This window comes from Silene latifolia, chromosome 1 (genome assembly GCF_048544455.1).
Source record: "Silene latifolia isolate original U9 population chromosome 1, ASM4854445v1, whole genome shotgun sequence".
Lineage (NCBI taxonomy): Eukaryota > Viridiplantae > Streptophyta > Magnoliopsida > Caryophyllales > Caryophyllaceae > Silene > Silene latifolia.
The window spans coordinates 151,850,083-151,875,102 of record NC_133526.1 but is presented as its reverse complement, the minus strand read 5'-3'; the positions used below and the strand labels follow the sequence as shown (position 1 = coordinate 151,875,102).

Below are 25,020 nucleotides of genomic sequence, written 5' to 3'. Positions count from 1 at the left end.
ACAATTCATTATAAAGTAGATATGTTAGTCAAAAATCAAAAACCCTTTTGATCATGAATAACTTTTATCTATACTCTTCACAAGAGATCCTTACAATGGATAATACGTGGTTTTAGATGAAAATTCAAATTTTGTCTTTAGTTACGACGTTTTAATGGAGATTTGAACTAAAATCGAAATGATATCGTATATAAATTGTGGAGAAGAAATAGAATGATGCGAACGATGCGACAACAGAATGATGAAAACTAACATTTATCGTTATAATAATACTTGTAAACAAGTATAGCATTTACATAGTGACCTCTACCCAACTATGATAAATGATTCCAAGATCCAAATTCATATTAACTTGGGCACGGTATGGCCGATTTATCCCTTATCAATATAACTCGGTGGATTAACTCTTTAATTGATTCTACTTTTAGAACTCTTGGTCGATAATATTACATTAACATTTATCTTTAGCCCAAAACACATCCGATAAGGGTACGGTGTGGCCGATTCATCCCTTATCAATACTTTTGTTCAGTTCAATCCAAATTTCGAATAAATGTGTCCATGATCCAAATCCACATCAACTTGGGCATGGTGTAGCCGATTCATCCCTTATCAACATGAATTCGGTGGATAGACATTTATCACCCACTTCCCCTACGTAACAAGGTTTGTACTCCGGTGTGGCCGAGCGCACTCCCTCATGAAATAGGTTTTCATGGTTTCTACTTTTTGGTAAGGCTAAGTCTCAATTGTTTATTTTAGCTAGAGGTCATGTCAATTTATTATCTATCACGTTTTAAGTGAACTAAAGCGGTGAACTACGATAATTGTAATTGACACGGTCGATAAACTCGATTTAAAATGCATGTTTAGTTATGGCGATTTAGCGATGCATGCAACATATAAATAAAATGCAAAGCATAAAAATAAAATCCTAGTATGGCCTTCCTAAAATAGTAAATCTAATAAACTATTACAAATTCGGAAACCAACTCCTTTGGTCCCTTGAACTTCGGTCTTGGCATGCATTTCAAGGCAACAGTTTCTTTAATGGATCGCCTTCTCGAGTGGCACCATATTCAAGGAACTCCGGAATAATTAAATTACATAATAAATTACATAATTTCCTATTATACATTTGTAACTAAAAATAAAATAAATCTATTAAGTTACAAAACGGTGATACGAGATCACAATAAATTACAACCGAATTGATATTCCCATACATTTCGGGTAATATCAATTAAAATAAGGCCATACTAAGTAAAATTACATAATTCAAAAATTATATAAAATAAAAATATGACAATCATAGATAAAATGCAGCATTATAATATGTATGAACATGATTAATTTTATGCTAAATCGCCTTTAAAGAGCCAATATCGTATATTAATCGGTTTTTACGGATTTGCGTGATTTAACTTATTAAAATCACAATAATTACATAAATTCATATTTATGTACAAGTTAATTACCCTAACCATCTTAGGACTCAAAATTAGTCTCCACTAATATTTTGACAATAATTAAACTTGATTTCTTAATATTGTTCATACATGGACCTAAAATACAAAATTATGCTATAAATATCAAATTAAATTATAAAAATTTCAAATAAATTTGAAATTTGAAATTTAAACTCATGAACATTCTGGAAAAATACCATGACACTCATAATGTTCAAAACTTAGGTTAAAAAATTTCGAAAATTTATCGAGAAAAACAATGTTGCGGTTTATCGGTTTTAACAATTATGACCATAAAAATATGAGAAAAATTATATTCATCAACTTTTCACTTTTAGATCTGAAATATATGATAAAATGCAACATGTGACGTTTTTCCTTTAGTCATGAAGTATGTTTTAGCATTATTACTAATTATAGTCACTATTTATGTTATTTTTCATCAAAAACTCATAAATCATCCAAAACGACTTCATTATAGCCAAATATTTTAGACATATCTTGTAAAATTTCATGTGACAACATACTAAATTTTCATGACCAGATTCGAAATATAACTCATATTAACCTATTTACCCATTTAAATACAATTTTAACTTGAAAAATCGATATTTCGAGCAAAATAACTCATTTTATCATGAACATTTACAGGCCATCAGTAGATAATATATGTGAAAACATATCCAGAAACCACTGAAAAATTCGAAGTTTAGCTATTTTTAGTCCAAAAATAACATTTTTATCATAAAAATCACATTTTAATGCCAATATTATATAAAATGAACAATAAAATCCATAAATAAACCAAAATGTACTAAAAATCACTTAGGACCAGAAAATTTTAACATGCAAGGTTATTTTTATGTTTATTTTCATAAAACCAAATTAATTAGTTTTGTATGTTAAATCATATATCTCGGAAAAAACTATAAACCGATTTGCATGCAAACAACCTAAGGCTCATGATACCGCTTGTTGGAAATCATATTTTAAATATCTTATATTTTAGTTTAAAGTTTTAGTCATAAAAACTTAAAGATCTTATGCATGCAAACATAAATAAGAAGAGATGAGAAAATCGTTTTCTCACCATCAAAAATTCGGCCAAATGGGCACAAATGAAGGTCTTCTACCTTCATTTGTTCTTGAGCTAGAAAATACATTATGATGATCATCCATGACTTCAAAATAGAAGCCCTTCAATAAGTAGCACCCAAGACTATCCCCAAATCCCACAAAATAATATGTACTAGATATTTGAAATGTGGTTTACCTTAAAATCGATTACTAATACTCATATACTACTACTAGTATTATTAGTGATTGATTTGTACAAATTAGATTCATAAAAATATTTTTTATGAAGAACAAGAGAGAGAGAGAGAGAGAGAGTGTTGGGTTTTCATAAACATGAGAGAATGAATAATTGAGAAAAAACTCTCAATTGTAGCTACCAAAAACCGGTGGGTAGAGGGGGTATTAGGACCCTTATTCTTTTTCCTTTTTGTCTTCACAAGACTAATTTATGTAAGCCTTTGTCATAGTCAAGTCACTATCAAGTGTCATAGAGAAATGAATAAGACAATTGAATAAGACAAAACTTCTAAAATTTCCCATCAATTTTCGGTTATCATGTGTAACACGGACTCCATTTTATTGTTGTCAATTGTACAATTATATGTTATGTGACATGTGACATGTCTTATGTCATGTTTTAATTTAAAATACATATTTAACAAATTAAATATCATTTACAAATTAAATAAATCACATTTAACAAATTGACTAGTAATTCAAAATTACTTTCACTTAAAATGGTCATTTAAATACTAGTTAGTATAATTCACAACAACTTGAAATTATAACTAACTTATCATTCTCATCTCGCGTGTTTCGCAAACACCGATTAATTTTAGTAATATAACTTCTTAAATTACTAAATAAAATCTTATTTAATCACATTATAATAAGATGTCATTTTCTCTCTTATGATAATAATTTGTTCAATTTTAAGGAATTAATTAATCTGTATTGACATACAATTAATTAACCTTTTTCAATTAATGGAATCGTCCTTTAGGTGTGACCTCAAGGGATCAACTGATCACCACCGTCTCACGACAGTAATGTCAAACTCTAGCCAGCCAATCATTACCGATATGTGTGGACCAGTTGATTATATATATGTAATGTATCATCCCTTTCGTATTCTTGTTATGAGATTTAAATATGTGATCAATATGATCGACAATTGTGATCGCATTATTGTCGGGGACACTTACTCCAACAAACAGTTGATCCCTTAAGGTCATATCTCTAGGGTAACACTCTTAATTGATTAATTAATTAATTGTATGTTGATACAAGTTAATTAATTCTTTAAATTGAACAAATTTTATTTATAAGAGAGAGTTTTATATCTTATTGTAATGTGATTAAATAAGATTTAATTTAGTAATTTAATAATTATATTACTAAATTGATTGTTGTTTACGAAACAATTTGTGATAAGAACAAATGGTTAACTGTAATTACAAAATGTTGTAGATTAAATTAACTTGACCCATTTTAAGTACTTGTAATTAAGAATTACTAGTCAATTTGTTAAATGTAATTCATTTATTGAAAATTGATATTTAATTAGTTAAATATACATTAAAATTAATTAGGACATGTAACATGTTACATGACCTACCAAATAGCATTTTACAATTGACAAAGTTAAAATGGAGGTCTCCTAATATGGAAAAACCGGTCCAAAGGGTGTGATGGTTGGTGTTGTTTTGTCAATTATTTTATTAGCATGCTTAAGTACATAATGATGTGCCTTTTGCATAAAACAAGAACAACACCCTACCCTATACTTTGATAAGGCAAAAATGGGTTTTGAGAAGACAAAAATTCCCTTCCCCTATGAGGGAAAAACCGGTGCCCCCATATACACTCAAGGAGTGTAGGTTTGTTTTTCATTCTTATTTTTCTCATGCAAAAATCTCTCTTCCTATCTCTCATAAAAATTGGGTTTTTATACATAGAATTTGTTCTAAAATTACTAATATTATCATCCCATTACTAGTAGTAGTAATACAATTATATTAGTCTTTTTAGAAAGACATATACTAATTTCTAGTATCAAAATTAGTATATGTGTTAAGAGTGATTACCTTGGTACAAATGCTTGAGGAGTAGATCCTACTATTGGATCTAAGAGTTTTCTTGGAGCACTTGGATTTTCTAAAAGAAGACTAATTAGGAAGGAGTCCAATTAGTATATCCATTTCGGCACCTTTTGTAAGTTGATTGATTTTCTTCTTACTTTGTACTTTAAATGTTTTGCAAGCATAAGATTTAATTAGTTTATGACTAAACTAAATCAACATAGTTATTAGAAGTGTCTAATAAGAGATTAATGAATCTTACATTCATGATCACTAAATACAATTCATGGGCTTCTCCTCTTTACTGGAATTTCGCTTGCGATGAACCGAGCGGATTTTCTCCTCAGCGGTGCCAAGGACGCGTCGTTATAGATCAAACACTTTTCCTCAGCGATGCCAAGGACGCGTCATTTTCGATCTATTATTTTCTCCTCAGCGGTGCCAAGGGCACGCCGTTGTCGACTCAACATATGATTTTTCCCCAGAAGAGTCATCAATATGTTCCCCAGCGAGAGTTCGTTGCCGCTTACAGATCACGTATTTCTCAGAAACAGAGTTCGCTTGAGACCAACGCAAGCAGATTCCCCAACGGTTTCTTCCAACGTCCTGCTGACCCTCATATGGTTTCCTACGGAGTTCGAGAGAAACAACTACCGAAGAGTTCTTAATCCTTCAGATCTTTCAGAAACTTGCCTTAATCCTTCAGGATAACCTTCATATGGTTCTCTTTTAGACAACTTTCCGAATGACCTTCATATGTTCTTTCTTCAGATAGCCCTCAGATAATCCTTTTAGTAACCTTCAGATAACCCCTTTTAGTAAATTCCAGAAGTTCTTTTTAGTTAAATCTTCATGTTCAGTCCTTCAGAGAGCTGTCCTCCAACCTTTCCTTGGAGATAGCCTTCAGAATTAGCCTTTATAAGTGTTAAGAAGTTTCTTCAGAATCCCTGTAACCCCTAATGCCTTCAGACACCAAGTTCTCTTCAGACAAAAGAGTTTTGCCGAAGCGCCTTCAGTCATGTTTCACCCAAGGGTGTCTCAGGTATGGTTTCTTATTATGGCTGGCGAGCTCCCTCACGTAGTCTAATGGACTTTAAACGACCCTCCCCGATAGTCGGCAGACTCTAAAACGTTCCCGGCGATAGGTCCTTGGTTAAGACCCCTTGAGCCGCCTCGCGTCGCCAAAGTCGTCAGGTTATAATCTTCGAATGACCTAAGGGCTATACTTTGACTTTCGCCTTGTCCAAGCCTCAGTCAAAGTGGGGGCTCTGTAGACACCTCATTTCTGCACCTCCTACCAAACACCCAGCGATGATTGGGCCGCATATTTAGCATATGTCGTGATTTTATGACATTTTATAAATTGGTTTATAAAAGGTAACTCGTACACTTGTGTCTACCCCTTGGTTGTCATCTAGGTGTCATTATGGTTGTTTTGGCAGTAATTAGAGTACATTTGGAGTCCGGGTCAAAAACCGTCTTCATTTCCTAAAACCGTCAAATGACGAGTCAAAAAATAATGTGCTTGTCTACCTAAGGTTAGGATCTCGAAAAATGTTATGAGTATATCTCACTTTTAGTCCCATATCACTTCTTTAGGCTAAACTTAAACTTTACATTAAATGTGCATTTCATTTAGCTAAAATAACAACCCGACATTTAGGCCTGTTTTACGAGGTGATAACGACTTTTTTGGGTCTGACCTATTTCACAAAAAGGTCTACATCTTTTTCTTAGATTTCCAAGGCCACTGAAATCATCTTAATCCGAGTCTTGTAGAAAATCTTATACCTAAAATACGACAGGCTGTCAAACGCGTTATCTTGCGCAGAAGAATACTACCCGAGAAAGGACGCACAAGCTGCTGCGCCTCTTCTAAGGGTCGCAGCACCTGCTGCGCCATTTCTCAAGGCTTTATTTTTGTCCAAGTTTTTGTGTTTCAACCTAAGTATGTTGTTTCTGGATCTTTCCTTCCATATCCCTTTCCTAAACCCTACCCCTTGTGATTAGTATAAATAGAGGCCTTCGCCTCACATATTTTTCACGCGAGTGTCCGCCCTTCTCTTCTCCCTTTGCATTCTAAGACCATGCTATTCCCTTTCGACGCCTACATGTTTGATCAATCAACCACGTAAGTTTAGATCATTCTGAGTACCTGTAACGTTTGCATGACCGACCAATTTGACCACTACACAATCAATTAAATCAATCTTTTAAATTCCTTTTTCAAGGGCACTTTCATATTTGCATAGATCGAGTCGAGTTACCACTAAAAACCGATTTAGTTAAATCTTGAGGCACTAACATGTAAGTCTGAGGGTGTAAAATCCCATCTTAATTCTGTATTTATTTTCTGTATTTGTTTTGTAAGAATTCATGTCATAAGCATGCTCAAAACCGTTTTTTTAATCACTTTTTAAAACCCTTTGACGGAAACATCTGATAAACGATGTGGAAAAGAACCGCATCAACTGATGCGCCTTCTGGAAAGGCCGCAACATCCGTTGCGCCTCTTCGAAAGGCTGCCTTCAACTGTTGCAGTTCTTCTTCTTCCTCGGGTTTTTGTTCCTTTCGTCTTTTATTTTTCTTTCTTCGTTCTTTCTCTTATTTCACCTAATAATTTTCAAATTAGTTTTTATAAATCTTTTTTTAAACCTTTTTTGGCTTTAGTCCCTTATAATTAATATTTGCGAGTTTTCGCAAAAAAAATCAAACCCGGATTTTAGAGACTCGATTTATCCATATCAAGTCCCTTGAATTCGTCTTTTGTACATATTTCTCTTTATTTTTCGTATTTTGTTTTCTTTTGCTTTCAACCATCTTTAATTCAAGTTTTGTCTATAAATCATTTCTGACATCGTACAATAACCATAACTTGTAATGTTTCGTTCGTCTTCTATCGCCTTATGACGGTTCCATATGCATGTAATATGATTAAATCACTTCTACTCGAGTTCTATACCAATAATTCACATTAAATAACTAACGAACATTAACAATCCGCGGGTCTAACTTTCACAGTCAGATCCCAGCTCAAGAACAGACGCATGAAGTGATGCGCCTCTTCAAGAGGACGCAGCAGATGTTGCGTGTGTTCTGGGTTGGCTTCTGCCTCTGAACTCTTCTCGTTTTGACGTAGCTCCTAATTATGGTTTAAATCACCTATTACTCGTATTATCACCTCTAATCTGACGTATTTTCATATTTTAATTCTATTTTTCTTTTTTCCTTTTATTTTCTTCTCTGAAATCCCATTTTTTAGCGTGCTTCTGACATAGATCAAATAAACTTTGTAATTCTTGTAATTTTAATTATTTTAATTCATTTATCGTAATTATTATTATGTATGATTTATTTACATGGCTTTCACATGTAATTAATCTAACTTCCAACTTCGACCCAATTGAATGCTAAATTGTTTGTTCACCGACTTATTCTATTTCTCACATGCTAAGATTAATCTATGTTTGTTGCATTGCATGCATTACATCGACGACATATCAAATATGAATGATTTCCTTAATCATTAGTAGAGGCCGTTATCGAGACGGGCGGGATTAGGTGTTCGAATTAAAGAGCTTCCTATTACGTACCTTCACCCCTTACTCAAGCTATCTCTGGACATCCGTGTCCATTGGGATCTCGAGAGTCATTCTAGACATAGAATGCTAAGGGTAACGAGTTCTTAGTGTTCATGTCATTACTTCGTGTTTTGATATGACACGAGGAATTCGAACGGTTTCCAATTTTTCCATAATAAATTGGTGGCGACTCCACAAATGCAAGCTTATTCAACCTTTCACCTGTTTCAATGCCTCACAAATCGCTAACGGCCCATGACGTGCTTTGGCAAACCAAGGTTCCGTGGGAGAAGTGTCGCCGCTTCGAAATCAACGCGTGGGTGTGCGCCGCGCAGGTGGCCCATGTCCACAGTACCCCTTGTTTTTCATAAAAACACTTTGACCGACAATAATTTTGTGTTACGAGTTCAGAAAGCAGTAAAAAAATTTTTCAAACCAATTATCTCGTCAAGGCCTTGAATTTGAAAAAAAAAACTCACTGCTTTTTCAACTCGTAGCCGGTAATTATGGTTAGTCAAAACTTTTTTAACGAATAAATTTTCACTCACCATAATTCCCGACTACGAGTTGAGACGTCGGTGCATTCTTTTTCAAACTGAAGACGTTTTAAAGACGGTCAAATTGAAAAAAAAATTTTGTTGTATTTTGAACTTGTAGCCAAAAGGTATTGACGGTCAAAATTGTTTTGCAAGAAAAGAGGGGTACATCTTAGAAAACTAAAATGTTCAGGAGTACACGAGAGAATATCCAAAAATAATTCGATGAGATTGTGTTAGATAACTGAAAAAACAAATAAAATTGCATCCGAGAGAAAAAAAAAGTGATAAAAAATCAAAGAAAATGAGGGGTAGTTGATGACAATTTTATTTTATTTTATTTTTTATTTTATTTTTTACAGCTGAAAAGAAAGAGTGTTTTACACACTATACCAAATAAGACCTTCAATAACGGTCAGATAATGCAATTACCATTATTAAATAGAAACACGGAACTGTTATTTCAACGACGGTTGTTAAATATATACCGAGGTTGTACAAACACGCGACCGTTATATAACATCAATAACGGATCTATAATACCGTTATCACAACTCAAGAACCGTTATAAAACTGTTGTTAAATATGATTATGGCAACGGGTATACCTTTAAGAAACCGTTATTAAATCTTAATAACGGTTTCAATTCGGTTGTCCTAGTTTACTATTGACAACGGTTTAGTGTTTCCAAAAATGTTGTTAAATATTATATATGATAACGGTTCATTTCGTTATCTTATTTAATTGAATGTCGAAATTTAACAATGGCTTTATTGCGTACAAAACCGTTGTTATATTTATCTATTGACAACGGTATGTAACCGTTCTCTATTTTTATTGATGAAAGTTTGACAACGGTTCTGCTTAAATAAACCGTTGTTAAAGTTTTGAATTCGACAACGGTTATCGTTCAATATCTTATATTTTTGGCGGTTTGAATGGGATGGAAAATATGTCAATGGTTTTATCTAAATAAAATCGTTGTCAAATAATCGTTTACAACGGGTTGTTCTTAACCGTTATTGTATTTAATTTTTTTTTAGAAAAAAAAACAATTGTTTTAGCTTGTTCTAGCAGCTGCTGAAATGCTAATTTTTCAGCAACGTTTCTAGCGGCTGCTGAAATGCTATTTTTTCAGCAGCTGCTGAACAATGGCATTTCACCAGCTGTGCACTGCAAAAATTCAATTCTGCATCAAAATATTACACCCCATGATCAATTAAACCCACTTTAAAAACAGTACAAATAAGATGATCAAAAGCCAATACACAACTTCCTCAAAAAACCAAAAGAAGCCAATACACAACGGCTCTATATATACACACGTACATAAAGCATGAGCAAACTATTGAGACTCCGCTAATGAAACAACATAACTGGCCCACATATTTCTCAACTGGGTTATGTCCTCTAGCGAATATTCTGGGGCTTTGTTGAGTAATAGTGGAAACTACAATTCAAAATATACAAAATCAAAATAGATATAATACATTTCCTCAAAAAAAAAATAGATATAATACATGGAAGTATACAGAATTGAACTCAATTTACATCTGAAATAGTTTTTAAATCACACTAACCTGTATCAGAATGGTAGAATAATTTCCGTTGATAACCTCCCACATGGACTGACAAACGTAAAAGGCGCATTGTTTGTCGTCTCATGCTTTAGGAGACTATTATATAAATCACACACAAATCAGCTGAATTAGATAATCAACCTCTCGCATAAACATAAATTAAATGATACGAGTAATTATTAAGAATACACTTACTGATGGCGTGATAAAATTGGGATCGGTGTTGCTTTCATATTTCCGAAGTGGACATAATCTTATTTTTGCTTCAAGAACACTAATTCATAAATATACACACATGCCATTATTATTTGCATATATATGGCTCAAGTCAAACAATAACAAATGATATTATTGAAGGTTATAAACTTACTCACTTATCATCTTTACACAACTGTCAGACAGTTTGCCTTCGTGAGAGTCAATCCAGTACACTGCTTTTGTTTCCACTTGGATTGCCAGTAGCACCCAATGCTTCCTATTCAATTTGGGACATTGAACTGATAGTTCATTTACACGCATGTAAGCATGTTAATAATAAATTTATAGAACCGTGATTCATTACAATAATAACGTACTATACATACATATTCTCATTGTAGGGGGCAAGCCATAGTTTTTTGGTTGAGATCAACCGACGAGAGATACTATTTATTTGTTCTTCGTATGAAATTCTGTGCACAGAGAACGCCTTAGGACTCAAGAATCCGTAGGCGTGAATTGGGAACTTTCACTCAGCGATCAGATTATTTAGGCACCTATTACGCCTCATGGAACGAAGAATGTTATTGTAATTAATAATTTAAACAGACATCATTATTCTTAAATGGAAATGACAAAATAGTTTTATTAATAAGACTTACTTCATCCAAATCAAAATGTGGAAGAATACGTAGTTTTAATGTTATAATAATATTAAAAAATGGATTAGATACAAAGCTTCTGCTTCTCTCTAGATTGTTAGGGTTCTTATGCACTATGGCTAAGAAACCTAGATCTAAAGCATCCCAACCTAAAAAGAAGATCAAATAAAAGGCAAAATTACGTCTCTCATTTTCTAATCTCTCCAATATTGATTTAGACGATCCTATTGATATGGAAAAAAAGAGCAATTCTCCGGTGATGGAAATTCCTCAATCTGCAGATGCGAAGGGTATGAAAGCGATTAGCGATATGATTGGAATACCACCATTGGATATGGATACTATTGTTGAAACGAAAAATATCTCTAACAGTGACGAAGCGGAACCTGATCCTAGGGGTAAATGGACCCAGGTAATTGGGCGGAGGCGTTCTAGGTCACCTGTAAGTTCACCTAAATGTGCTTCTTCTTAATTGCTTCAAATTACCATGGAAGATGTCCAACCTGAACTGGATTACTGGTCTACTGTTGTAATCTATTATGTTTTGGGTGGCAATCCTCCATGGGAGCTTCTTTCTGGGTTTTTAAACCGTTTATGGGGCAAGTACAAGTATGATAAGATCTCCTTTCTACTTAATGGAGTGTTTCTTGTGCGTTTTCCTACCATGGAATTTAAGGATTTTGTGCTTAAACAGGACCTCCCTATATTTGATAACAAACCATTAGTTGTTAAACCATAGACGGAAACTGCATCTTTGGGTAAAGAAATGGTGAAAGCTGTACCCATTTGAATTCGCCTATATGGATTGGGACTCAAATTCTGGGGTGAAAAGTGTTTGGCTAAGATAGGCTCTCAATTTGGGACATTTATGAGGATTGATGTTACAACTATTGACAAAACTCGCTTAGGTTATGCTCGTTTAATGATTGAGGTCCAAGTTGGGCAAGACCTGCCAGACAAATTTTACTTCAAAGATAAAAAAGGCATGGATGTTAGTGTATCGGTGGAATATGGATGGAGACCGGATATTTCCACTGATTGTAAAGGAGTTGGTCACCTTGCAGCTAATTTCAGAAAAGCCCCTTATTCCTAAAGCACCTGCTCCTGCCCCAGTCACCAAACAGGTTCACACCCAGGTGTGGCGTCCTGTGGTTAGGCACCAAGTAGTGATCAATAAGGGGAAGACACTAATGCAAAATGATGAGAGTACTTCGGTTAGTAATGAACATCCTTTTGGTGCTCTTGTTATTTATAATTCCAGGGTTTTAATACCGGTTTGTCCAATTAGACAAGTTCTAAGGCAGGAGCAAATACTCCTTTCTCTCTAGTTAAAACTTATGTTAGAGCATTATCTTCTAAGGATGGTAGTCCAGAAAAGATTGGGTGAACTGTTACTCCATAATCAATCAATAAAGAATAATATTGGATGTTGGAACGTTAGGGGCATGAACAATCATAATAAGCAAGCTGAAATAAAGTTCTTCTTGCACCTCAATAAAATAGGACTTTTTGGTTTAGTGGAGACTAAGGTTAAAAATCGGAATTTCACTCCTGTTTTAAATAATTTAGGTACTCATTGGCATGGTATTAATAATAATTTTCATCATCCGGGGGGAAGAATTTTGATCATTTGGGTTCCTCAGATGTTTGATATTAAACTTATTGATTGCACTACTTCGCAAATTGCTACTGAAGTCACTGATATTGCTTCTGGGGATGTCTTTTGGTTCATAGTTGTTTATGGTTTTAATGGGGAAGCAGACTAAATTTGTGAAATAAGCTCAAACTTTTAAGAAATCACACTCTTTTACCTTGGTGCATTCATGGGGATTTTAATGTAGTCTTAAATTTCAATGAGAGACTGGGGAGGCCAGTTGTGTGGGATGAAATTGCTAATTTTAGACACTGTGTGGACTATTGGGAACTTCTGGATATTCAAGCTAAGGGTTCCTTTTTTACCTGGAATAACAAGCAAGATCCATCTACTAGAGTTTTCTATCCTCTTGATATGTTATTGGTCTCCAATGAAAGGATGCAGCTATACCCTGAGAGCTATGCCTTCTTCATGAATGAAGGGCTTTTTTATCATTCTCCTATAATCTGTTATAGGAGACATTCCTGTCATTTAGGAAAGCTCCTTTTAGATACTTTAATATGTGGGGTATGGATGATCATTACAAGGCACTAGTCAAAGTTGAATGGGAAAACAGGATTCCTGGGATTTCTATATTCCGGATTATTACGAAACTCAGGAATCTTAAACAACCTTTGAGACTTCTTAATAAGAATAAATATTCTTATATTGAGAAAGCTAATGAAGTTGCAAGGCACCACCTGAATAGTTTCAATCTCAAATGCATCTACAGCCTGATAACTCAGGGATCATTCAGGCTGAGAAAGAGGCTGCTAGGAATTATTATGGGATTCAGAAAGCTTGTTATATTTTTCTTCAGCAGAAGGCTAAAATAGACTGGTTAATGGAGGGTGATGAGAACACTACCTTTTATCTTAGGAAAATCAAAGCTACCCAAGTTCAGAATAAAGTCCTTCTGATTAAGGATATACATGGTAGAAGCCACAATGAACCTGAGGCCATTGAAAAGGTTTTTTTGGATTATTATAAAGAGTTCTTGGGCAACAGTAAAACTGTAAATCAAGTTCACATTCCTACAGTAAGGTCAGGTAACCTTGTCTCTGATCAACATGTTACTATTTTACTGAGTCCTGTCAGTTTCGAAGAGGTCAAACAATGTTTCTTTTCCATTCCTTCCTCTAAATCCCCTGGCCCTGACGGTTATACCAGACAATTTTTTTGTGATTCATGGGACATTGTAGGGAAGGACTTATTCACTGCCATTCAAAAAATTTTACTAATGGAAAAATCCTCAAACAAATCACACTCTTAGTATCACCCTTATTCCAAAAACTTCCAATCCTAGTAGTGTCATGGATTTTAGAGTCATTGCTTGTTGCAACACCTTTTACAAGTGTATTTTAAAACTTTTGTGCATGAGACTGTGCAAGATACTCCCTGATATTGTTAACTGTAGTCAAGGGGGGTTTATAAAAGGGAGAAACATTGTTGAGAATGTGCTTATCTGTCAAGATATTATGACACTTCATAAAAGAAAAGTTACCTCTCCTTGTTGTCTCATAAAGTTTGACCTTAGGAAGGCATGTGATACAGTGGAATGGGAATTTCTTTCTCAAAGGTTAACTGCTTTGAAATTTCCTAAGAAATTTATTATGTAGTTATGACCTGTGTGACCACGACTTCCTACTCTTTGAACTTGAATGACAATATTTTTGGATTTTTTCAAGCGTGTTGACAGGCTAAAGTCGTATGCCTCAAATTACCAATTTATATCACTTAAATCCAAATACTAAACAGTAGTTAAGCGGAAATAAGGGTCGAACCCAAAGGAATCAGATTAACAATTTATGCAAATTGTAATGTTGGAAAAGTTGATCTTTAATGTAAGTAAAGATTGTAGTAACAAAAAAGAGGGGGGGGGGGATTAAATTGATTGTCTAAAGAACTAAAACGAATAACTAATGCATATTAAGTAATAAAGCTAATGACTTGGAGGTGTATCAAATGATTTAAAAGGTCTCAGATCAATAATAACAATTGATCACTATAAGACGGTCTCAATTACTAAACTTGATTACTCTATCTTGAATGACAAATTCCAATTGTCACTACGAAAAGTTAATTAAAACGAATCCCATTCTTAATCAACCCTAACTGCTAAACAATCTTAACAATCCAGTTCAAGATTTAATTCAACAGCAGCAATAAAATATAGAGAACTCGATAGAGAATAAATAATGCATACAATGCAGTTGTACTTTAGATATTTATGTGAATCGTTTCTAAGTACTAATATCAACGTATCCCGTTCAATATTAATTCCTAGTCGTTACTAGAGTAAAGTTAATTAATAAATCCTATTCAATTAACAATACTAATGTTAGAATGAATAAATACACTACTAGTTGTACACCTATCAATTATCAATCAACACCCATAAAATTAATAACCAAACAATTCACAATAATCAAGATAAGAAATTAAAACATTCAAACTCACAATCGTATTAAGAGCTCTTCAATTGCATGAATCCAAGATAAGGAATTAGTTAAACATAGTCTTGAAAGTAACAGTAATAATAATATGGTTTCTCTAAAGCTGCGTAAGTTCTCGTGTCTAAAACTCCGCTAATAACTTATATAGTAATAAGGTAAATAAGTAAAGTAGGAAATAAATTACTAATAATAATAATAAAAATAAAATTCATCGGAACAAACCGAGTCAAATAAAGAAACAAAAATCGAGTCTTTAAAAAACTGAATCACGTGAATTACGCAATGCTGGACGTTGAAATAAGCAGGCTCGCGCTCCATTCGCGCCTCGGTCGCGCCTCAGTCGCACCTGTGTTGAATGCACGTCGCGAAAGCTAATGCCGTGTCTTAGTCTTTGTCCTATGCGCGCACGATTAGTACACCTTAAGCGCACATGTCTCAGGTATCTTCATAGGTATCCGGGCCCATCTTTCCTCGGACTTGGACTCCGTTTTAAACTTGTAAAACTGGCCCAATAGCTAACCAAAGCTCGCTAACAAATAACCTGCAATTAAGCTCCATAACACTACTTCAAACCGTCAAAACCATACTAATTCGCTCCAAATAACTACGTATAAATGAGTCGTATCAAATTCCCCATGCTTGAACTTTTACTCGTCCTCGATGTAAAACCAAAGGACATAATGAAATGTATACCAACACAAGCTCAAACCCAGCACATGGTAGAAAATGACTCACAACAAATTATGCTCTCTTCCCTTATTCAACCTCCAAAACACCTTCTAGTGTACATCACAACCACCGCCTAGTAACACAGCAACAAGCAACAGCTGCTAGCAATAACAACTAGCAACACACAACTAGAAACAAAGCAACACATAATTATTTTTCCGCATCTTCAAAATAAAATAAAGCAACATAGCGGTCATGGTGAAAAGAGGTCACCACAATACACCAATATAAAACAATGCTACGCCCCTTATCGCTCCAACCTAAATGCATTCATATGGCATTAAAATTAGACATGCCCACAACCAGCAAGACATGTTTTACCACTAGAATCTCCAAGCCAAGAGAATCAAGCTAACCTCTTTAGGAAATTTCAGTATACTTCCCTTAAAAAAAAGGATTATAACGAAATTATAATATTTGAAAACTAGTCATAAATGAATTGCATAAACAAAATAGAATAGAGATTAATAATCAACCTTCGGTCCTAGCAAAATAGGCCTAAGAACAATATCGCAATGATATTCGCCTAATCGTTGCACCCAAGATGATATGAGAAATGCCATTTTGTTCTTGCTAGAATCGATCCCCAAATTCACTAATTAATTTAGGATTTTGTGTGATTTTTGATGAGAGAATAATTAGGTCAAAATTAGGTTAAAAAGAGTAAGCAAATGATCTCCCTCTCTCCCTATTATAACCGAAATATGGGAGAGGAATAAGGGAAGATATTTCTTCCTTTTTTTCGATTTGACCACCGAAATAATAAGGAGGATTATCTCCTTATTTTCGGTTTTTCCACCTACCAAAAATAAGGTGATAAAATCTTCTTATTTTTGGTAGTTTACAAAATGTATATAAAGTGTATAATTTATAAATTGTCATTTTATTTTATTCCGTATTAATAAGTCTACACGCAACAGCTTGCAGTCGATTTATTAATGCCGGTCTGTAATAATTTATTATGACAATATCGTATAATATATACTTTAACTTATAAATATCGCATATTTATAATTTGCTAATTAATATAACCGATTACATTTTACTATGAATTAACATCTTAATTCGTTCTAGCTAACATTATATACATTAATTAAATATAACATATTATATTCAATTTACGAATTTGACAGTTAATTCGTCTCAGCTAATATTATTTAATTAGATTAAATAATCATCTCATCAACACATTGACTAACTGTTTAGTCAAATACATGGACTAACCATTTAGTCATAAGGCATCAATGTGATTACATTTCCATGATCACGTCTCTCAAACACATCCTTTAGGTGTGACTTTTAGGGACCAATTGATCACCGCCATCAGTATGATAATAACGTCAAACTTTCTAGCAAGCCAACCGTTATTAAGTAATCGTTAATAAACTGATAATATACGAAGTATACCCTTGTGAACCTATAAGAGATTTATAAATGTTATCACACTAATTGTGGAGGACACAAGCTCCAACAATCTCCCACCTGTCCTCACAAGTGTATGTGCGATAACCGATTCTCATATCCTAAAATTTCTCCTACTCAATGTAAAACAATTTTCAAAATCCGTATTCACAAAGGTCGTATTTTACAAGTGATCAATATCAAGAGTGGTTTCCCCGACTAGAGAGTAACTTAACTGATAAACGAATCATCATTCGAGCATGTCCATGCATTGCAGTTACAACTCCTCGAGTGGCCCTGAGAAATAACTAAACCTGATAAAGGTTGGATATTTTCTTGAACTCGAATCCTACAGATATAAGCATAGTATCAAATGACCCAGAAAAAATCTGCTTAGCCTCCTGTTACGGCAGACCATGAGAAAGAAACCAAAGTCACCCAAAAACTGCCTTAATCTCAAGAGACAGTCGATAGTCAAAAGAATCGACTCTAGGAACACAATGGACATCCAATCCACGACCTGGCACTGAATGTTTTTAAACATTTAGGACTCCATTACGTTGTCACAAAATTATCCTACGAGGTATCATTATAACTCGTATCTGTGATCGATCAGCCAACTATTTGACTTATGGCTTGTTGAACCCACCATCAATCGACTGCACAATATAATAGCCAGAGTTATCAGCTCATGTAGGCGATTACGGACCAAAACAAATATAATGTAATTCAGTTCACTTTGTGGCGTTCAATGTTGTCAGTACAATCCACATGAAAAACAAAATATGAAATAAAACGATGAAGTTATAAATAGTATATGAAAAAGATAATGTATCGAATCCATAATCAACTACTACAACTCAGGAACACGTTTAATTCCCATGGAAATAACGTGCCCTTCATGCTTATCATAATTCAACGGTTTAGTGAGAGGATCCGTGATGTTATCATCCGAAGCTATCTTGTCAATCACTATCTCCTCTTGCTCCACGTAATCACGGATCAGGTGAGCCTTCCGATGTACATATCTAGATTTGTTGCTAGACTTTGGCTCCTTAGACTGGAAGATGGCATTTCTATTGTCACAATAGATGGTGATCGGGTCATTCGAACTAGGAACTATCGTAAGTCCTTGAAAGAATTGACGCATCCATATAGCTTCCTTTGCTGCTTCCGAAGCCGCATAGTACTCAGATTCAGTAGTAGAATCTGCTACAACATCCTGTTTGGAACTCTTCCGGTGACATGACACCATTAAGAGTGAAGACGAACCCGGACTGAGATTTTGAATCATCTCGATCCGTTTGAAAGCTAGCATCTGCGTAACCGATTGCGCATAGCTTAGTATGTCCTCCATAAGTCAATACCCTATCCTTTGTCCTCCCTAGGTACTTAAGGATGTTTTTAACAGCTATCCAGTGTGTTTCACCTGGATTCTTTTGGTACCGACTCGTCATACTCAATGCATATGCCACGTCTGGACGTGTGCATGTCATGGCATACATGATTGATCATATGGCTGATGCATAAGGTACACGACTCATGCGCTCAATCTCTTCAGGCGTCGTGGGTGACTGAGACTTGCTCAAATGCATCCCAGACGTCATTGGAAGGTTCCCCTTCTTGGAGTTGGTAATGCTGAACCTTTCAAGAATCTTATCCAAATAAGACTCCTGACTCAGTGATAACATCCGTCGTGATCTATCTCGATAGATACGGATTTCCAACATGCGTTGTGCCTCACCCAGATCTTTCATCTGGAAATGGTTCTTCAACCATATTTTAACCGAAGATAAGAGAGGAATGTCATTCCCAATCAAGAGTATGTCATCGACATACAATATTAAGAAAACAATCTTGCTCCCACTCGACTTGATATATAAGCATGGTTCCTCGACCGATCGAGTGAAACCATACTCTTTTATCACCTGGTCGAAACGATGCTTCTAACTCCGAGAAGCTTGCTTAAGTCCATAAATGGAACGCTTAAGCTTGCACACTTTCTTAGGATTTTCAGGATCTATTAAACCTTCGGATTGCACCATGTACAACTCTTCCTCAAAATAACCGTTTAAGAAGGCGGTTTTAACATCCATCTGCCAAATTTCATAGTCATGAAAAGCGGCAATCGCTAAGATTATCCGAATGGAACGCAGCATAACTATGGGTGAAAAAATTTCATCATAATGCAATCCGTGCACTTGAGTGAAACCTTTTGCCACTAGTCGTGCTTTATAGGTATCTGGTTGCGCGTCTACAGAATGCTTTATTTTGTAAAGCCATTTGCACTGTATTGGTTTTACCTTATTAAGTAAATCAACAAGATCCCATACGTTATTCTCATACATGGAGTCCATCTCGGATTGCATGGCTTCAAGCCATAGCTTTGAGTCGGAACAGGTCATGGCACCTTTATAGGTAGCGGGTTCATTACGCTCGAGGAGCAAAACGTCACTCTCCTCGACCAAACCAATGTATCTGTCTGGAGGATTAGAGACTCTACCCGACCTCCTAGGTTCCTGAGGAATATTAACCGTATCATCAGTTGGAGGAATAAGTTCCTCCATCTGTTCCTCGGTTGTTGGTTCTTGAACCTCCGACAGCTCGAAGGTTCTATTACTTGTCTTGTTCTCGAGAAATTCTTTCTCTAAGAACTTTGCACTAGCCGCAACAAAAACTCGATGTTCGGTAGGCGAATAGAAGTAATGACCAAACATTCCTTTTGGATAACCAATAAAGTATGTCTTGACCGATCGCGGGCCGAGCTTATCCTCGTGTCTCCACTTGACATAAGCCTCGCAGCCCCAAACCCGAATAAAGGACAAGTTGGGGACCGTTCCCCTCCACATTTCATATGGAGACTTTTCGACAGCTTTAGTCGGACTTCGGTTAAGTATAAGAGCAGCTGACAAAAGAGCAAAACCCCATAATGAATCAGGTACTACCGTGTGACTCATCATGGATTGAATCATATTAAGTAATGTTCGATTTCTCCGTTCGGTCACACCATTCAATTGAGGTGTTCCAGGTGGAGTTAACTGTAAAACGATTCCACAATCTTTAAGGTGTTGATCAAACTCATTTGAAAGATATTCGCCACCCCGATCTGAACGGAGTGCTTTAACCTTTATTCCCAGTTGGTTCTCAACCTTATTCTGGTATTCCTTGATTTTTTCAAAGGACTCACTTTTATGCTTCATTAAGTAGACATATCCGTATCTACTCAAATCGTTCGTGAAAGTGATAAAATATCTATAGCCATCTCTAGCGGTAATTGACATAGGTCCACATACGTCAGTATGTATGAGTCCTAATAGGTCACTAGCGCGCATTCCAACACCTTTGACGAAAATTCGAGTCATTTTGTCGATGAGACATGATTCACACGTGCCAAAAGTAGAAAAATCGAATGCGGGAATAGTCCCATTCTCGACGAGTTTCTTTACACGTTTTTCATTTATGTGTCCCATCCGACAATGCCATAGATAAGTTTGATCTTTGTCACCAACCTTTAATTTCTTATTATTCACATGTAATATATCTGTGGTTTGATCTAAGATGTAAATTCCATTCATGGAAACTGCTTTGCCATAAACCATTTCATTAAAAGAGAAAATACAGCTATTATCCTTTATTGAAAATGAAAAACCGTCTTTAGCAAGTACGGAAATAGAAATAATGTTCTTAGACAAACTGGGTACATAGTAATAGTTATATAAATATAACTCAAAACCACTAGGGAGTTGGATTACGTATGTTCCCTTTGAGACTGCATCAACTCTAGCTCCATTCCCGACTCGCAGGTCCACATCACCCTTTTCGAGAGGTGTGATGTTTTTTAGGCCCTGCAAATGATTACACAGATGAGAACAACAACCAGTATCAAGTACCCAAGTTCCGAAACTTGCATGGTTAATCTCAATCATATGAATATAAGAAGACATACCAACAGGAGTGACGCGGCCTGCTTTTATGTCCTCACGGTACACGGGACAATTCCTCCTCCAATGTCCAGTCTTGTGACAATGGTGGCACTCAATGTCACCGCCCTTGCTCTTTGCCTTGCCTTTTGAGCCACTAGTCTCACCAGGCCCACTCTTATCATTTCATGGCTTCTTAAACTTTGGCTTACCTACAGTTAGGTCGCAATGAGCCTTGCCCTTACCCTTATTCTTGTTGGAAATCATGAGAAAATCTTGCTTCATTCTCCCACTCAATTTCATATCCTTCTCGGTCTATAGGAGAAGTGAGTGAAGCTCATGAGGACTTTTCTTCATGTCATTCATATAGTAATTTGCCCTGAAAAGGGCAAAACCATCATAAAGTGAATGAAGCATACGGTCAAGGACTATGCTCTCACTGATTTTGCAATCAAGTGCCTCCAGCTTCTTAACATTCTCAATCATGTTAAGAATGTGTGGGCTAACCGGTTGGCCCTTCTGGAGTTTCGCATCAAAGAAGTGACATGTATGCTCATAAGTAACGATCCTCGGTGCTTTTGAGAACTCGTTAGTGAGCGTGGTGAAAATCTTGTTTGCACTTTGGGCAATGAAGCGTCTTTACAAATAGGTTTCCATTGCAAAAATCAGTACGTTCTTTATCGCACCCGCTTCCATAACGAAGTCACTATAATCAACTGTCTCGTTAGCTCTTGCATTTGGGCCTGGTTTTGGCGGTATTGGCTCAGTTAAGTACTTGAGCTTACCGTCAGCAATGGCAGCATTCCGCAATGATGCCTCCCAGTCCGCAAAATTGGACCCGTCATTTTTCAGACGTGCGAACTGATTCATGTGGTCCATGAAAGCTTTCAGCCAGGACTCGCGTCCAAGTGTGGCACTAGGCATATGGATTTCGTTATTTCCAGCCATTTGTTGTAACAGTATTATCGAAATAAAACATATTCTACACTGCGAAAAGAAGAAAAATTTAATAAGCATACTCATCGTTTAAGATTTAAGTCTAATGAAATATTGTTATAACGCGAAGACTCAAGCATTTATACAATTGACCTCCCTCAAGAATTATATAAATGATCCCAAGACTCAATTATCTGTAAATTGATAAGCCAACCTCTTGGCTAATTCTACTTTTAGAACTCTTGGTCGATAAATTTCTTTAAATTCTATCTTTAGTCCATCATAATCACGAGAAATTCTTCGGACTATAATGTTGAGATAAACTAAGTCAACACAAACTACTTACCCAATGTAGAAGGGGTCATATAAAGAGTAAGGTCTTATATGTCTACCGACGAAGAAGGGATTCATAGATGTTTGGCCTATTAAGACTAATCTCAATTTCAGTTTTAGAGGAAGATCCCATCAACTTTATTTAATTCATTTTAAGTGAACTAATATCTAGCATGCGAGAATGAATAAACTAAGGTGATGGCTTAAATGAGTGTGACATCTGTATGTCTATGAAAACTAACATTCAATATATATGAGTCAATTTTCATGTATTTTAGTAGTAGGTGGTTTGTTTTATGCGGAAAATGGTGCACTAACTATCATGTAAATGAAAAGTAATAAGAATGGAAAACGTAAAAACAATAATAAAGTCCTAGTCTGGCCTATCTACCAAAAAGAACATAAATACAATTTTGGAATCCATCCTTGGACCCGAGAAGCTTGTCTTGATGTTCCATCTTGGTCCATGTAGCGGGAGTGAGCAATCCAATCTCCATCTTTAGTCTTCTTTAAAATTACAATTAAAATTACAAAATAAACCTATTGACATTCTAATTTCAAAACATAATACTTAAAGAAAATAAAAGGAGATTCGAGATCTCAAAATTACATTAAAAATTATGTTTCCATCATTACGAAAATATAATTTAACTAAGGCCACACTAGGTATTACAAATTACAAACGATTGCAAAAATACGTAAATTAAACCATTCAAGAAAACATTCAACTAAATAAAAAATGCAGCAACTAATAAATTAAACATGCAAGACATAATTCCTTAATTATGTAGAGTAATGTATCCAAACCACCTATTTAAATGATCAAATTATGTGACAATTCCTCAATTACTCACATTAAATTTAATCTGAATACATATTACTCTTGTAATATGAATTAATCCAACATTATTTTAAACCTCTTTAAAATAATTAGGTATCTTAATTTGTGAACTTTTTCACAACAAACAATTATACAAAATATTGAAATGATGTATAATAGTAAATTGGCCAAAACAAAACAATTTTTTTTTTTATTTCGGCATAAGTAAAAAAACGAAAAACCAGTTTTTTTCCTTTTTGTCACGACATACTAAAAACAAAAAAACAGAAAACCTTTTTTTTTCTTCTCTCGGTAATTCCACAAAAACCGAAAAACAGAAAACCTTTTTTCTAGCTCACGACAAACAGCCCTAAAAATAAAAACAGAAAAACAGAAAACCTCGGCATCTAACAATAAAAAAAAAAAAAAGAGAAATTTTTCTTATCTTTCTCGACTGAAATTAAAACGAAACAGCCTCTTCCTTTTTTTTCGGCATTATGCCCTAAAACAAAAAAATATCATTTATATGAACAATTTGTTTATAGTTGCTACTAGGTCATGATTGGCATAATCATCAACATTTAAATTAATGAAACACGATTCTTTAAACAACAATTTAATCTCATGTATGCCAAAAACTATATAGCAAAAACAAATTATCATTATAAACAAAGCAATTCCATTTACATATCAAGTTAATTTGATTAAATCAACACATCTACAAATTTATCATATTATCATTTTAACCTATTTAAACAACAATATTAATAAATCAAATGGAAACAAAAACATAAAAAAAAAAACAAAAACTTTTCGGCTAAAAAAATTTTCAATCGGCAAAAATTGTTTTTTACTCGGCCGAACCCTTTCTTTTTTTTTTTCTCAAATTTGTTTAAATCATTTATGAAAATCATCAAAAAATAATTTTGTGGCCTTGGCTCTGATACCACTTGTAGGAAATATCAGTATACTTCCCTTAAAAATAAGGATTATAACGAAATTATAATCTATGAAAACTAGTCATAAATGAATTGCATAAACAAAATAGAATAGGGATTAATAATCAACCTTCGGTCCTAGCAAAATCGGCCTAAGAACAATATCGCACTGATATTCGCCTAATCGTTGCACCCAAGATGATATGAGAAATGCCCTTTTGTTCTTGCTAGAATCGATCACCAAATTCACTAATTAATTTAGGGTTTTGTGTGATTTTTGATGAGAGAATAATTAGGTCAAAATTTGGTTAAAAAGAGTAAGCAAATGATCTCCCTCTCTCCCTATTATAACCGAAATATGGGAGAGGAATAGGGGAAGATATTTCTTCCTTTTTTTCGATTTGACCACCGAAATAATAAGGAGGATTATCTCCTTATTTTCGGTTTGTCCACCTACCAAAAATAAGGTGATAAAATCTTCTTATTTTTGGTAGTTTACAAAATGTATATAAAGTGTATAATTTATAAATTGTCATTTTATTTTATTCCGTATTAATAAGTGTACACACAACAGCTTGTAGTCGATTTATTAATGCCGGTCTGTAATAATTTATTATGACAATATCGTATAATATATATTTTAACTATAAAATATCGCATATTTATAATT

The 25,020-nt window shown here is 34.7% G+C and overlaps 1 protein-coding gene across 1 annotated transcript; it reads left to right on the top strand.

Moving 5' to 3' along the window:
• The first annotated feature begins 12,052 nt into the window (after positions 1 to 12,052).
• On the top strand, positions 12,053 to 14,090 carry LOC141658243 (uncharacterized). The gene is made up of 4 exons (XM_074465378.1): positions 12,053 to 12,224; positions 12,754 to 12,927; positions 13,026 to 13,345; positions 13,551 to 14,090. Exons 1-4 carry the CDS (start codon positions 12,053 to 12,055, stop codon positions 14,088 to 14,090), a joined length of 1,206 nt encoding a protein of 401 aa, XP_074321479.1.
• Positions 14,091 to 25,020: the final 10,930 nt, after the last annotated feature.